This window comes from Sorex fumeus, unplaced genomic scaffold (assembly GCF_029834395.1).
Source record: "Sorex fumeus unplaced genomic scaffold, SorFum_2.1 ptg000035l, whole genome shotgun sequence".
NCBI classification, from domain to species: domain Eukaryota; kingdom Metazoa; phylum Chordata; class Mammalia; order Eulipotyphla; family Soricidae; genus Sorex; species Sorex fumeus.
The window spans coordinates 40,492,088-40,508,977 of NW_026606092.1; the positions used below are offsets into that span (position 1 = coordinate 40,492,088).

Sequence of the window (16,890 nt, forward strand, 5' to 3'; positions counted from 1 at the left end):
ATTCTGTTTTATTATTGTATTGACTTTATCCCTGTGAGTTTACATGTATCTTTTAAATTGCCTTAAATATTAGTTTTAAGTCTACAACATTGCTTACTTTTTTGAAAACAAATTTAATCACTGTGAGATATAGTTACAAAGCTTTCATGATGGAGTTTCAGTCATACAATGATTGAACAGCCATCCCTCCACCAGTGTACATTTTCCAACAGTGGTGCTTACTTTTAAGCACTCTTGAGTATCACTAAATAACTCAAAATGTCAAGCAGTGAGAATTTTATCTATAACTTTTGTAATTTAAATATAATGGGGACAAATGTCCATTGAAGACTTGGGTGGCAGCAGTGATTGTAGTACAATGGTATATGAGTCTTAGAAAGTAAGGTTTTAAAGTAATCAACATTCCTGGAAAGTTTGTATCAGTCTCTATCATAATGTGGTTTTTCATATCTAAAAATAAATTCTGCACTTTTATGAAACTTATTTATATATGATAAATCCTTATTGCATTTTTCATTTTATAAATAAAAATCTTTTGGGGGAAGAGTACATTACTTTTTTTTCCTTCATCAAGATATTGTTTTACAATGTTGTATATGCATTAGGAATACAGATTCACACCACTTAAAAATGTATGTTACCACACCGCAACCACCACCAAAATACCAATTATTCTACACCACAGTTGCATTACTTCCTATATTCTCCTCATGACAGATCTCCCATCTTTTCATTTGAAGATTACCTTTACTTGTAAAATTTTAGGTATAGCCTGGTGCCTGCTTCTTTATTTCTTGTATTCGTAGTCCTGTCTAAATAATAGTGTTAGTCTTCTCCTTAAGTTATCCTCTTCTTTTCAGAATGCCAACTTTAATTTGGTGGGGGGAAGGTTGGGCTACAATCAGTTGTGCTTAGGGCTGACTTGTGGCTCTGTGCTCAGGGATCAGTCCTGGTGGGCTCAGAGAACCATAGGAGATCGCAAGAGGCAAATCCAGGTCGGCCTGTGCAAGGCAAGCACCTTACCTATTGTGCTTTTCTCTAGCCCCATAATACCAACATTTTTCTAACTGATATATATATATATATTTTTAATGGATATACGTGTGTGTGTGTGTGTGTAGCACACACCCTACAGTATACCTGATTCCCAAGTTCATCTCTTTATTCTGCTATATATATTATTTCATTTCTTTTATGTTTTTATCCTTTTTAATCATCTTCACACAGATAATTGTTTGAGTAAAATAATAAGTAATTATATGTTAACTCTAGCTATGAAGAATGTTAACTCTAGCTATGAAGAATTTTTCAGATATTAAAGGTTAAAACTTTTGGAATATGAGGTCGAGTGTGTAGCCCAGTTGTTGAATATCTGCCTTGCATTCATTGGAATAGTAGTTCAATCTCTGACATCCAGTATTGCCAGGTGTGTCCTCCTGCACTGCTGTTGTGATCCCCAGTACCACACCAAATACATAATCACTGCACTTTGCAACAATGACAGCCATTAAAGGAAAGGGAAGAGGAAATAAAAACTTTGCAGTGTGGCATTGATGGGATTTGCTCAAAATAGGAATTTTGGAAATCTATGTTAATGTCCTTGATTAATAGACTTCTGTAAAGATGGTTGGAGGAATGAAGGGAAGGAGTTTGGTTACTGAAGCTGGAAACAAAAGGTATATTTAGATATTCTCATAGACAGTTAATAGGATTACTGGGAGAGCACATAATTAGTTCAGAATAGTTCCCTGAACCAAGTAATCCTCTGCAACAAATCTGGCTTTTGGAGAGCTTATTCTCTACTTTCTGATAATTTAGCAAGAAAGTTACATGAAACAGTAAGAAAAGACAGGTGATCCCAGTTCTTAAATACTAAGTCATATTGTCCTTTCCACTGCTACATTCTGGCAAATCTTCTCAGACTGCACACTTCTCTTCACCTTTTCTTTAGAATCTGGCATAACTCATAACACGAATCTGAAAGCTTAGACTTTCCGGTATGTATGTTCTCACCAGATTAAAGGATAGATTGTACTTGAAATACCAACTGGATTCTAGTAAGAAACACAATGTGGAATTATGCAGACTGAATCGCCCAGGACCCACTTAAAGGCAGCAGCTAATACTTGGGCATTTTCATATAGTTGACAATTTGCAATAACAGGTCCACTCTTTTTTTTTTTTAATAAATTTATTTATTGAGTCACTGTGAGAGCAGTTAAAAAGTTTTCAAGTTTAAGTCTCGGTCATACAGGTTTCATTTCAGGTTTAAGTCTTGGTCATCCCTTCACGAGTGTACCTTTACCACCACCAAAACCCCAGTATACCTCCCATTCTACTGCCTCCCCTACCTGTGTGGCAGATAGTTTCCACATTACTCTCTCTCTACTTTGATTACATTCAATATTTTTACACCAGATCCACCATTATTTATTTGGGATTTTGCCCCAACACTCACATCTGCCAAAAAGGCAGCATTAAACAATTTATTTTCTATTGCTGAAATTCTGAAATCTTAATAATTAAATCTAGAAGGATTTCTGCCGGCAAGGAAAGGGCCGGCCCCACCCCATCCCATGAGACCCCTCATGTCTCCTCATTGCGGGCCCCCACCTGGCTGTCCATTGGCCTCTGGAAGATGGCGGACCCTGAGCCGCCCTGGGGAACAGGCCAAGGCACAAAACCTATTCCTACCTGGGGTGGCCCGGGGCTGGTCACCTAATGCAGAGTGGGGATGCATTTCTGCCAAAAGCCGTTGGGTTAGGAGGTTTATTTCTGAGTCTCTGGGATCATGGTTTAAGCTGCTTGTTGTGTAGCCAGAGGGCTCCTCTGTGGGTGGCAACTCAGGGTCTCCTTGGGGTGGGCATAACAGGTCCACTCTTAGAGAACTCCCAGATTTTATATTCGGAAGTAAAGATTTCCCTGTCAAATTTTTTATGTAGCTAATTAACTCATATTTTATGAAAACAACAAAATGGGCCAAATATATATTAGGCAAGGAAGTCCCTCAAGTTATGAATTAGCAATCACTGTTGTAGGGCAATAGTTTCGAATCAGAAGCACATTTTTTAGAAGTACATCCAGGGGCTGGAGTGATAGCACAGCGGGTAGGGCGTTTGCCTTGCACATGGCTGACCTGGGTTTGATTCCCAGTATCCCATATGTTTCCCCGGGCACCGCCAGGGATAATTCCTGAGTGTATGAGCCAGGAGTAACCCCTAACCCCTGTGCATCGTGGGGTGTGACCCAACTGTCACAGTCACAGTCCTCCCGTTGTTCATCGATTTGCTCGAGCGGGCCCAGTAACGTCTCCATCATGAGACTTGTTACTGTGTTTGGTATATTGAGTACGTCAGGGGTAGCTTGCAAGCAAAAAAAGAATTATATCTAGAACTTCTTTGTGGTTAACTCCTCCAGAAAGTCAATTTAGAGTTATAACAAAACTCGTTTCGTTGTGTCATTATTGTCTCTTACAGCTGAGCAATACCACTGGTATACCCAGATTCATAGGTTGACTCTCATAGATATATACCAACTGCAAGTCAGACCTGAGTTTGCCTCTGCTGTATATTTTGATACTATATTTAGACTTAGCTAGCCAAGAAAAAGGAAATTTGCTCTAACTTTGACTTCCATATGATTTCAGTCTGGTAAAACTCTTCTCTGGTTTTGAAAATAAATGCTTCCTGAGTATAAAATACTTTTATTTAAATGCTTAAGTTGCATTTTGCCTTACATAAAGGATGATACCTGGTGATATACATTTGTAGAATCTAATCACTTCTGTTTTTTTGTAAAGTCTTGCAGGTTTTTTTTTTCTTTTTGGGTCATACCCTACAATGCACAGGGGTCACTCCTGGCTCTGCACTCAGGAATTACCCCAGGTGGTGCTCAGGGGACCATATAGGATATTGCGAATCAAACCCAGGTCGGCCATGTGCAAGGCAAATGCCCTACCTGCTGTGCTATTGCTCCAGCCTGTCTTGCAGGTTTTTAATAGATTTTTAGAAATATGTAAATATCTGTAAGGTTTTGCCAAAGGGTCTGTCTTTATCTGCCCTAATCTCTTACAAGCCCTGTTTGAGTTACATATCTCTATTCTGATCTGTGGAATTACTTACCTGAGCTCAGACCATTTGAATATGTTAGATTCTTGGTAATTGAAATTGGCAGAATAAAAGCTAATATGTTTTGGACCTGAAATCCTTGACCATGTAGGGAGACTTAGAGGAAGCTTTTGCTTTAAAAAAAAAAAAAAAAAAAGAGGTAAGCTCTCTGATGCAGTCATTATGTAGTTAATATATTTTATACTAGGTTATAAAATTTCAGAAGGAGTGTATTTTCTCTGGGAGAAACCTTCCTGGAATACTATATAGTCACACCATTTATTATAAATCCTGACTGATTTCTCTGGCACTAATCAAATTTTTAGCTCTACTCCCCATATCTACTCTGCATCTAGCAGAAAGCCTTTAAGTTCTAAGTAAATTCACATCTTCTCTACCAGTGAGGAGCATATTGTTCATGTGCCATTTGGCAGTAATCTCCTTCATTTATTTGGGGCTTCTTTATTCTGCAGTAACAAATTGGCCCACTTACAGGGAGAAAGGGCTGCAAAGTTCAAAAAGAGAACTCCCAGAACGACCACCAACTGGGAACTCTTTGGCACTATTGCAGCAACATGGGAAGATGCCATTGTTGACAACATTGACGAGGAATACGATCGACTGGTTCAGCACCTCCATGAATGTGCGAGGAACGCCAAGAGAGAGATAGCCACAAAAAAACGCCTGTCTTCGAAAACTCTTGAGCTAATTCGCCAGCGTGGTTTGGCGCATGCCTCAGGCAACCGCAAGCTAACGTCCGAGCTCGCAAAGCAGTGCAGAGATGCGATCAAGGAAGACCTCAAAGAGAGAAGAGCAGAAGTACTGGTAGATGCGGCAGAAGCTAGGAAAAGTATTCGTTACGCCCACCTGTCCTTCGCCAACTACAGGACCAAGATGACTGCCCTCCGACGTCCTGATGGATCCATCACATCCTCCAGAACAGCAATGGAGAAGATTATCCATGACTTCTACTCAAATCTCTTCGATAGCCATGTCCACTTGCCGACATACCAAATTCCACAGGATGGATATGTCGTTCCCAATGTTCTCCCTTCCGAAATCCGACACGCCATTTCGTCGGTAAAGAAACAAACAGCACCCGACCCAGACAAGGTCAGACCTGAACACCTGAAGAACCTGCCGTCAGTACTCATCAATACACTGGCTCGGCTCTTCACTTGCTACCTGTCTGAATGCAAGGTTCCGTCCCAATGGAAAACCAGCAGGACCGTACTACTGTTCAAGAAGGGAGACATCCATGACATTGGCAACTATCGCCCGATCTGCCGATTGTCTGTCATCTACAAGTTGTTCACTCGAGTCATCCTAAATAGCATTGGCAGAACACTAGATGAAGGACAACCATGCGAGCAAGCCGGGTTCCGCAAAGGATTCAGCACCATCGACCATATCCACACAATAACCAAGCTCATTGAGGTTTCTCGGGAGTTCAAGATGCCGCTCTGTTTAACGTTCATTGATTTAAAGAAGGCCTTTGATTCTGTTGAGATGGAAGCGGTCATTGAAGCCCTAGCCAATCAGGGCATTCAAGTCCAATACATCAAGATCCTCCGTGAGCTGTATTGCGGATTCACTACCAGGATCTCACCATTCTACAAAGAAGTGATCGTTGATGTCAGGAGAGGGGTTCGGCAGGGTGATAATACCATTTCACCGAAACTCTTCAGTGCCACCCTTGAGAACATCATGCGACGACTGGAATGGGAAGGAATGGGAGTGAAGATAGATGGTCGGCAACTACACCACCTCCGCTTTGCTGATGACATTGTTTTAATAACACCAAACATCAGCCAAGCGGCACAAATGCTGGCTGACTTTGACCGTGAGTGTGGAAAGGTAGGACTACAGCTGAATCTTACGAAGACAATGTTTATGAGAAACAGCCTCGTTCCTGATGCCCCATTCGCTCTCAACAGAACGACCATCTCCGAATGCAACAGCTATGTGTACCTAGGTCGAGAAGTCAACATGACAAATGACCTGGCACCCGAGCTGCGCAGGAGGAAGAGAGCGGCTTGGAACGCCTTCAAGAACGTCGAAGAGATAGCTAAGAGGACGAAGAACCTCCGGCTCCGGGCACATCTCTTTGATTCCACTGTTCTTCCTGCATTAACATACACCTCAGAGACCTGGGCCCTACGCAAACAGGATGAGAATGCTATTCAGGTCTCCCAAAGAAGAATAGAAAGAGCTATGCTTGGAATATCACGTTTCACTCAAATGAGAGAAAAAATCCGGAGTTCCGACATCCGTCGATGATCAAGAATCAGGGACGCTGTCTTATTTGCCAAGGTGTCAAAAATCAGATGGGCTGGTCACGTAATGAGATTTAAAGATGACCGCTGGACTAGAGCTGTTACCGGCTGGATTCCACGGGATGTCAAAAGACCACGTGGCTGCCCACCTACCAGATGGTCAGACTTCTTCGTGAAGATCATGAACGATCGGTTTGAGGCTCTTCATGATCCCAGAGCAAACAGATGCCATTGGGCTACACTAGCACGCGACAGGGACAAATGGAGACATTACTGGCGCCCGCTCGAGCAAATCGACGACTAACGGGAAGTTAAATGATTAAGTGATTAAGTGACAGTGACTAGTTTTTTATGCATCATGGATTGATTCAAGCACTATTCCATGGTTCTGTAACAAAAATGACATGGAATAGTGCTTGAATCAATCCATGATGCATAAAAAACTAGTCACTGTCACTTAATCACTTAATCACTTAACTTCCCGTTAGTCAATCAGAGAGGGATGGAAAATCATTTTTTAACATAATCTGGTACAACTCTACCTCCTCAAAATCTTACAGCTTGCCTTTAAGAACTTTGTCATCAAGTCAATAGAAATAAGCAGGAAAAGGGGTAAAATCTGTCTAGTACCACAGTAGCCGTGCTTTTCATCAGCATCTATCACCTCTCTTGTCTTCCTCAGGCAATAGAACAGTAAGTAGTTCATTGATTTTTCCAGAGGACTTTCTGCTCCTCAAAGACAGATAACAACCTCAGTGGTGGTCAGTTTTTCCTGTTTGTTCTACTCAACTTTACTAGTTTCTTGGGGCTATGCTTCCTAATACACTATTTAAACCCTTAGTCCCCCTTTCTAGACTTTATGAAAAACTTAGTGTTAACTTACAAATATGCCATGCTTACGTTTAAAAGTTTTTGCTTAGTGTTCCCTGTCAATTGTAGCTTTTTCATATCGATTCCAATCTCTAACATTAATTGAATATTTGCTTCTCCATCTCAAATCATATCTGAGTGTCTCAACCACTACTGTTCTTTCTGGTCACCTTTTTCTTTTCTGTTACCTAATAAATTCTCTTACTAATATTCTAATTCTAATTATAGCAAACACTACATTACTTTCATGAATTGTCAATTATCTCTAAATACATTGGCCACACACTCTAGTTCTCTAGACCGTGACAGGTAGTTTATAATCTATAGGGATGACTCAGCTCTCAGTTTTGATTTCTTTTTTGATTTCTTTTGATTTTTTATATAAAAAGGCTTCTGAGGCCAGGAGTTTGCCTCATTGGCAGAGTGCATGTCTGACATGTGTGAGGCCCTGAACTCAATCCTTGATACAGTATTACTCTTAAGCACCTCTGAGTGTGACCCTAATAGCTACACAGAACCATGACGCCCCCCCCCCAAAAATGTAGGAAATTGGACTTACTAGTTAAATATCAAAGTTAAGAAAGGTTCCCTTAAACAGTGGCACTTACAAAAAAATAATTGATTTTGAATCTTGTTTGTAGTAGTCATAAATATCTGAATTTCTTGGTCCCATTTTTGTAGTAACAATTGTAGAGCTAGGGATGTATCTCAGATAGAGTGCCTGCTCTGTGATGTTTTAGGACCTGGGTATGATTTTCAGCATTGTGATGAGATAAAGGGAGAGAGGAAAGAAGGAAGAATGATTCCATAACGCAACTCCAAAATACTTACTTTTTTTGTTGTTCTTTTCCAATCTAGGTCACAAGAAACTCCTGAAGATGGACAGCCTCCAGCTTTACCACCCAAACAATCGAAGAAAAACAGTTGGAACCAAATTCATTGTTCACATTCTCAACAGGATCTAGAAAACCATATTAATGAAACATTTGATGTCCCATCTTCCCCTGAAAAGTCTACTGTAAGTTTTTTAAATGTAAATGTAATTTGTTTGGGATTTTAGCATGTTGTATCTGTAAATTATGTTACTGTACTTTTGTTTTGATTTGTTTTGGGTCCCAACTGTCAGTGCTCTGGGTTACTTCTGGCTCTGTGCTTAGAGTTATTACTGCTGCAGTGACATACAATGCCAGGGATCAAAACCTTGTGGGCTGCATGTGAAGAAAGCACCTTACCCATTGGACTAGCTCTCTGACCCCAAGAATTATTATTCTTTATGATGCCATAAATAATATCAAGATGCAAAAAGCATTCTTTGTTTATGCCTGAAGTAGAGATTATAGGTGAAAATTACAAGTCATTTATCTTTGTCTTTTTAAGCCTAATGGTGGTATTCCACATGATAATCTTGTTCTAATCAAAATGAAGCCTGATGAAAACGGAAGGTTTGGATTCAATGTAAAGGTAATCAAGAATTTATATTGTGGTCAGATTTGTTAAATTGAGTTGCTCTTGGTTTGATAAAATTTCACTAATATCTGACTTAACTGTTTTTTAAGGGGGGATATGATCAAAAGATGCCTGTGATTGTCTCCCGAGTAGCACCAGGAACACCTGTAAGTTATGTAAATCCTGCAAGGAAATCCCATTTGCAAGAATATGTGCTTATTTTTTATTACTCTAAATAAAAGAAATGTAACTTTTTTCATTTATAAAATATATGTTGTATGTTATTAACTTGATCTCTTAAATTGCTGGAAAGTTTGGGTTTTTTAATTCTGTAGATGACAGTTTTAAAAATACATATTGTTTATTTGTTTGTTTTAATTGAATCACCGTGAGATACACAGATGCAAAGCTTTCATGATGGGTTTTCAGTCATACAATGTTCCAATACCTATCCCTCCACCAGTGTACATTTCCCACAATCCCTATCCCCACATAGGGCCAGATGATATTGCCTACTTTGGGAAATACTTATCCTAGAGTCTCTTAAATAATAGTATGTCAATATTTCCCTCATCTGTTTTCTTCTCTAACTCAGTTTACATTCAGTTTGAAGTTCCCTTACAAGTACTTTTTGTGTTTGTTTGCTGTCTTTCTCTGGACCATTCTCTGCTTTTAACTTTTTTTTTTAGAACAACTTCTCCTTTAGATTTTATGTAGGTTTATCACTGGGAAACACAAGTAATCAATCCAAATACATGTATTTTAGTTTATACTGAACGACAGAAGCACAGTGACCCCAACACCCACAACCTTTTGAAGAAGTGATATGGTTAATCACTGATCGTGATGTGTCTCTGTTATTTTACAACTTAGTGCTTTTTGAACTGACAGCAAGCACCAAAGTTTATATTTTATGTAGGTATTCAACATTATTATATTGTAACTGAAATTTGAGCCATAATGGGAGAATGTTATAAGGCGAAACTGTGATCATTGAGATGTGTTTTTTTTAACACTACAAAGCACAGGCATACTTATGCACCTTGAGATCATCATTCTTACCTGAATCTAGGCAACTGTTAGGATCGCAGAGAAAAGTTGTTGCAGGAAGATGGTAAAAACAGTATCTTCATGGGAGAGCTAGATTTTTTTTCTTCTTAGAAAACTAGATAAATGGATGATTAGAAGCTATTTGTCATTTCAGTCTGCTAATTCTTGAGCCTTTCGGAATCCAGAACAAATCTGAAACCTTATTCTAATTACCTTACAGGCTGACCTCTGTGTCCCTCGATTGAATGAAGGGGACCAAGTTGTACTGATCAATGGTCGGGACATTACAGAACACACTCATGATCAGGTGGTTCTGTTTATTAAAGCTAGCTGTGAGCGACATTCTGGGGAACTCGTGCTTCTAGTCCGGCCTAATGGTAAGTACTATATATAGCACTGGATGGTTTTCTTAATCAATTGGCGTTTAGTACTAAGCATAGTAAGTAGTGGCTGGGGAAGATAGCTCAAAGTGCTGGAGCACGTGCTTTGCATGGATTTGATCTGCAGCATCACATCGTCCCCTGAGTGAAAACTGATACCCTCCCCAGCACAGAGCCAGAAACAGTAATAAACACACACACACACACACACACACACACACAAACACACAAACACACACACAAACACACACACACACCCTGCTCCCAGCACTGCTGGGTCTGAGCACCCCCAAAACAAAGCAGTATTTATAGGGACCAGAACAATAGTAAAGCAGGTAAGGTGTTTGCCTTGGACTTAGCCAGCCCAGGTTCAATACCCGGCATTCCATATGGTCCCCTGAGCCCACCAAGAGTATTCCTGAATGCAGAGCCAGACGTAACCCCTAAGTACTGCCAGATGTGGCCAAAAACAAAAACAAAACAGTAATAATAATTTTTTTAATTAAGTCATGTTTGGCAGTTACCTGCTTAAAATATAATGCCTTCCATTCACATTTGGAATAAGTTTCAGATTGTTGTTTTCCCTTTACTACTACAACTCAACCTTGCGCACCATCCTCTATTCCATGCTAACTTTCTTGCTGTTCTTTCTTCCTAAAACACTTTTATCTTCAGTTTTTGTGTGACTTATACCCTCACTTCATTCAGCATTCAGATCTCTGTCATTGGAAAAATTTTCTCTTGATTTAGCTAAAATGACATTCCTCCTCCCCAAGTTGTTTTAAGAGTAGCAGTTGGTGCTCAATAAATTTTGAACTCTCCTCATTTTTAGAAAACAATAACAAGCTATAATTAAAGATTGTTTTAGGGACCTGGGGATGTTTGAGTGTCAAAGGAAAAGAGAAGGTAAGCAGAGAGTCTCCCACAAGTGAGGGAGTGGGGGTCCAGAGGGAAGCACCCACCCAAGCTTTTCTTTTTCATTTTTTAAATCTTGCTTATTTTTAGGAGCCTGCTTGCCTAATCTTGCCATGTCCTGATCTGAACAGCTAAATTGTTCATTGTAGTTTTGGGTATTTGTTTTTTGTGGGGGATGAAGGGTGGGATAGCATTGACAGCAGTGCTCAAGGTGCCATTATTAGCTTTGTTCTCAAGCACCACTAAAACTTCTTAGAATATAGTTTTTGTTTTCTTTGGGGGGGCCTAAGTTTGGGAAATCGTCACACCATAAACTCTGTCAGTAGCCTAGTTTTTCTCCACAATTCCAATAATCCTGCCTGCCAGTGTGGACCACCTGGAAGCAGGTCATTTCCCCTTTGAATGGTTGAGCAAGTTTATTTGTGCTTTCAATTCCTGCAGTACTTTTATATCTAATTTTATTCTCCTGTGCTGTGCAGAATAAATTAATAAAGAATAAATTTAATGCAGAAAAGTTCATTCTCTCTAACCTTCATTGTTTTGACAGTAGTTAATTTTACCAGAAGTCCTGCAGTTTAACAAGTCCAGATCCTTTAGCCAGCATTCATATGGCATTGTTTCAAGTTTCTTCAACACTGTCTATCTTGTCTGGGAAAATTTCTTAAATGCCTTTATTCCAGTTTTGGACATTCTTTGTCCAATTTGCCTTCTTGTCTAATGCTAGTCACAAGAATGATTATTTGTAATGCTAGATTACCATTTATTGAACACATACCATAGGGAAGTAAGGTATAATTAGAACCCTCCCTATGCCCCCTCTATACCTCACTTCACAAAAGTTTTAAGTTCTTTTAAAACAAATACAAGGGAGACCCAAGGATGTGGCTCCTGATAGAGTGCCTGCCTTGTAGACGTGAAGTTGTAAATTCCATTTCCGGCATACTTCATGTGAAAAATTTGGTCCCATGGCCCTACCCTTGGAATCTCTAGCAACAGAAAAGTTGATATATGATCTTAAGTGCACAGCAACTCCGTTTGTACATAATATCACCATTGTATAGCCCCCATTGTCCTAATAAGTAACAGCAACAAAAGTTGGAGGTAGGGTGAGAATTTCCCTTTTGTTGTTGTTTTGTTTGGGGGCCACACCTGGCAGTGCTCAGGAGTTACTCCTGACTCTGCACTCAGGAATTTCTTCTGGCAGGCTGAGGGGACCATATGGAAAGCTAGGGTACAACCTAGGTTGGCCACGTTCAAGGCAAACACCCTGCTCCATGTACTATCTCTCTAGACCCCTGTACTTTGACTCTTCAGGAGTCTGATACTGTGCAGGTCGGCACATGTGGCAGACCCCATTCAGTTCCCTGCACCATGTGGTGTCCTCTAGTCACTGCCAGGGGTCACTCCTGAGAACAGAGCCGGGATTAACCCCCGAGCTCTGTTCTCACCTCGAGGTATGGCCCCAACCCATCCCTCATAGAATGAATCAGGTTTTTATGTGATTCATTATTAGTTATTGTCTGTCACATAAAACCTGTTTTATACTGAGAATAATATCTGTTTTGTTTTGTTTTTATTTGATTACAGGTAAAAAAACCTCAATACTAAAAGTTACTCATAATTATTGATAGCTATGCACTAAGTCACATTTACATATTCTCATTTAATCTTTACAGCCCTTTTTTCTTTTTTTAAATTTTTTATTAAATCACTGAGATAAACAGTTACAAAATTGTCCGTGATTGGATTTCATTCATACACTGTTCCAACACCTGTCACTTCAGCAGTGTACAGTTTCCACCACCATTGTCCCCGATTTCCATCCTTCCACCCTGAATCTACCTCTGTGGCAGACACCCTCTCTCTCTCTTTCTCTCTCTCTCTCTCTCTCTCTCTGCCCCCCCTTCATTCTCTCCCCCCTCCCTCTCTCTTCTCTCCCTCTCTCTTTCTCTCCTCATCCACCCCCCGCCCCCTTTGGGCATTATCGTTTGTGGCACAGTACTTTTACAGTCTTTGAATTAACTAGATGTATTGCCTTCATTTCCAGCTGACTCTAAGGCACATATGCCCAGAGATGCATACACTCAAGTTATCTGCTCACAAATTTATGACCAAATCAGAGTTAGAGTATGAGCACTAGTCCATATATACTCAAAAAAACATAATCTTCTTGTAACTGTAAATTATCTGATTTGTACCATGAATTGGGAGAGCAACTAGCTATGGCTTATTTCATGGCAAAATATCTTTCTAATATAGTTTTACATGTGAATCACATTCACTCTGTGGGTTTTTCATGCCTTTTTTATTTTAAATAATATTATAAAATAATTTATGTTTGAAAAATACCAGGCAGTCAAAGAGCTTATTTTCCCCCTATTAATTATGGTTATTTTCAGACAAAATGCATTCTTTTGGCTTTTTCATTTCATTTGAGAATTGTATTCTTTTCAGATGTGTGTTGTTATTCTAGTAGGAATCAAACCTCTTAGATGAGGACAGAGAAGCCTAGTTTCCCAAAGTGTTCATATTACCCCTGGGAGTGGGGTGTTGGAATGATCCTAGTTGGTGATAGGCTGAAATGCATTTCGGGAAAGGAGCTCCGCTTTCTGTTTGTTTCCTTAAAGAAGGGAGGTTTCCAGCAGGAGTTGGTGGTGGTGGGATGCTGAGTAGTTTTTTTCCTGAAAGGGGTATGGATTAAGCCAAATTACTTTGGGAACCTCCACTCTTCTCTGCCTCTCAGAATTTTGTAGGACCAAGAGAACCTACTAGCCATTGTCAGTGACGTCCTGTTTCTTTCTAGACAACTTTTATTCAAACTTCAGTCCTATGTGCAGATATTTTCTCACCATTTCCTGGGCCTATGCAATTGACCTTTTTCCCTGGACCATTCCTTTAGTTTCAGTCATATTAGTCCCTAGATCATTGGCATTGGTAAGAGGCATCAATTTGCAGAAAAGTATAGAGCAGACTTACATATAGCTTAGATAGATGTTCGTAGTGGATTACACCACCCCCTAAGTTAAAGAATAGAACTGAGATTAGAGAAATAGTTGCTGTGGACCATAGGCCACATTCTAGGGCTGGTCTCACACTACTGTGACCTTAAATTCTGGGACAGAATTCTCTTTGAAAGGTGACCTCCCAGGTCGTTTGATACATCTGTCAAGGGAAAAAAAAGACTAGAATATACTTTGTTTAAGCACTCTATTTGGTTTTTCTGCAGCTTCTCCTATCTAGACAGATCTGTATACTATTCCTAAGTTCTGCATATTAAAAGATTTGCATCTTTTCAAAGCACAGAGCTCCTTTTTTTTTCTTTTTAGTTTTTTGAAGTTACAGACATTTTCAGTGATATAGCAAAGAACACTTTTTTTCTCCTAAGGTACAGCAAAGTTCCTCAGCTCAACAGCCACTTTTACCCCTGCACAGTGGCACTTGTCAAATTTGATGAACTCTGAGTGAATGAAGTGTTCTCTTGACAGATGATTAATGAAAATATGTGGTAAATTCTTCATGCCATTTTGCTAAAATGTTCCTGTGGCTTTTTAATTTGTCCTTTCAGCTGTTTATGATGTAGTGGAAGAAAAGCTAGAAAATGAGCCAGACTTCCAGTACATTCCTGAGAAAGCTCCACTAGATAACATTCATCAGGATGATCATTCCCTTCGGGAATCAATGATTCAGCTAGCCGAGGGGCTTATCACTGGAACAGTCCTGACACAATTTGATGTAAGTAATACCATTATATAGAAAAGATGATTATCCATATTTTCAAATTCATGTTACAATTTTTTATCTGCTCTATCCTAGTGATTTTTTTTTTCCTTTTGGGTCACACTCAGTGATGCTCAGGGGTTACTCCTGGCTCTGCACTCAGGAATTATTCCTGGTGATGCTTGGGAGACCATATGAGATGCTGGAGATCGAACCCAGATTGGCCGTGTGCAAGGCAAACCCCCTACCCACTGTTCTGTCACTCCTGTCCCTATCCTAGTGATTTTTAAAGTCAAATGGTATTTGGAGAAATGTTTGACAGGAAAAAGTTCCCAAATGTAAAGTTTTTAAATCTCCCAAAATACTAATAGTGTGTATTTATAAACAGATGTCTATTTAAGAGTGGAATAATGAGGGGACCAAGGAGGTATCTCAGAGAACTGGAGTAGATGTGCTAGGCCCTGAATTAGTTCCCCAGCAGCACAGTCCCCACTCCTGCACTCCCAGAGGTAGGCCTGGTGTGACCATCTCCTGGAGTGACTCTAGTGGCCCACAACACAGCTGATCCTGAGCAGCACCACATTGTCAGTCACAAGCACTCAACCATCAAGCCATGAAGCCAAGTATCACTAGGAGTGGCTTCAAATCCTCTTGAGTACTATTTGGGAACTTTTTCCCCCCCCAGTCTCCAAAAGATTTTATTGTATTTTATTTTCTTTTCTTTTATTGCTTTTTTGGGTCACACCCAGCAATGCACAGGGGTTACTCCTGGCTTTGCACTCAGAAATTACTCCTGGCGGTGCTTGGGGGACCATATGGGATGCTGGGAATTGAGCATAAGCACCACAGCTTTAAAAAGTATGAGCCCCTAGTTAGCAGTGCAGCGGAAAGTATGCAAGCCAGTAGGGTTGTGATCACTACACTCTACTAGACTACCCCTTTGACTGCAACAGCAAAAAGAAAGGGACGGAAAACTCTACGCTTACATGCTGTTTAAAATTTAAAGTCTTTTTTTTTTTTTTTTTTGCTTTTTGGGTCACACCCGGCGATGCACAGGAGTTACTCCTGGCTCTGCACTCAGGAGTTCCCCCTGGGGGTGCTCAGGGGACCATATGGGGTGCTCGGAATCAAGCCCGGGTCAGCCGCGTGCAAGGCAAATGCCCTACCCGCTGCATTATTGCTCCAGCCCCTAAAGTCATTTCTTAAAAGCAAAACAGCCCACTTCTTTTAATCTTGTCTTAACATACATAAAATTCAAGTAAGAAATTGCACAGAATTTGGTTTAGCAAATCTATTTCAGTACCTTACCAGATAAGGTGTAATATTGTGTAGGTGAAGTATCCTAGGGGAAAACCTGTTTCTTTTTAGCATAAAGACTGTTCTGAGGAGTCAGGGAGATATCTCAATAGGCAGGAGCACATGCTTTGGATGTAGGAGGCCTGGGTTCGAGTTCCTATCCTGTATAGTTCTTTAGCACCACTGAAACAGTCCCATCAGGATTAACCCACGAACACCACCAGTTGTGACTCGAAACCAAAATGAAAAGAAATAAATGCCTGAAAAACATAACAGTAGCTCTTGATGATTTTCTGGTCTCAGCTTGGTTTGTTTTTGTTTTTGTTTTTGTCTTTTAGCAACTGTATCGCAAGAAACCTGGAATGACAATGTCTTGTGCCAAATTACCTCAGAACATTTCCAAAAATAGATACAGAGATATTTCGCCTTGTAAGTATCTACCCTCTCTGTATGCTAAAGTATAAATTTTTTAATGTTAAATTCTTTTCAATTTTATTTTTTAATTTTAATTCTTTAAAATTTTTCAGATGATGCTACACGGGTTATTTTAAAGGGTAATGAAGACTATATCAATGCAAATTATATAAATGTAAGTTTATTTTTTTATACCTATGTCATTTGGAATAAGAAGAACGAGTATAAATTTTGAGATTCCTTTTAGGTAAAAGGCCAACCATGAGAGATGATTAAAACTTCAAAATATTGAAAAAATTATAAAATTAATATCAAAGTTGTTTGATGCTAGAGTATTAATATAAACATAAATAGAGCAGTGGTACAAAATAGCTTTAGTTCAGAAAGAAACTGAAATAAATACTAGCATTTTGTTTATGG

The 16,890-nt window shown here is 39.7% G+C and overlaps 1 protein-coding gene across 3 annotated transcripts in view; it reads left to right on the forward strand.

Moving 5' to 3' along the window:
* The window catches only part of PTPN4 (protein tyrosine phosphatase non-receptor type 4), a 184,270-nt gene that overhangs the window by 147,802 nt on the left and 19,578 nt on the right, over positions 1 to 16,890 (forward strand). For all 3 annotated transcript variants that reach the window (XM_056117536.1, XM_056117538.1, XM_056117537.1), the window contains 7 exons: positions 8,111 to 8,270; positions 8,630 to 8,713; positions 8,809 to 8,865; positions 9,969 to 10,125; positions 14,609 to 14,775; positions 16,395 to 16,485; positions 16,584 to 16,645. In XM_056117536.1, the coding sequence (XP_055973511.1) occupies positions 8,111 to 8,270; positions 8,630 to 8,713; positions 8,809 to 8,865; positions 9,969 to 10,125; positions 14,609 to 14,775; positions 16,395 to 16,485; positions 16,584 to 16,645 (778 nt within the window). The remainder of the gene's footprint in view (positions 1 to 8,110; positions 8,271 to 8,629; positions 8,714 to 8,808; positions 8,866 to 9,968; positions 10,126 to 14,608; positions 14,776 to 16,394; positions 16,486 to 16,583; positions 16,646 to 16,890) is intronic.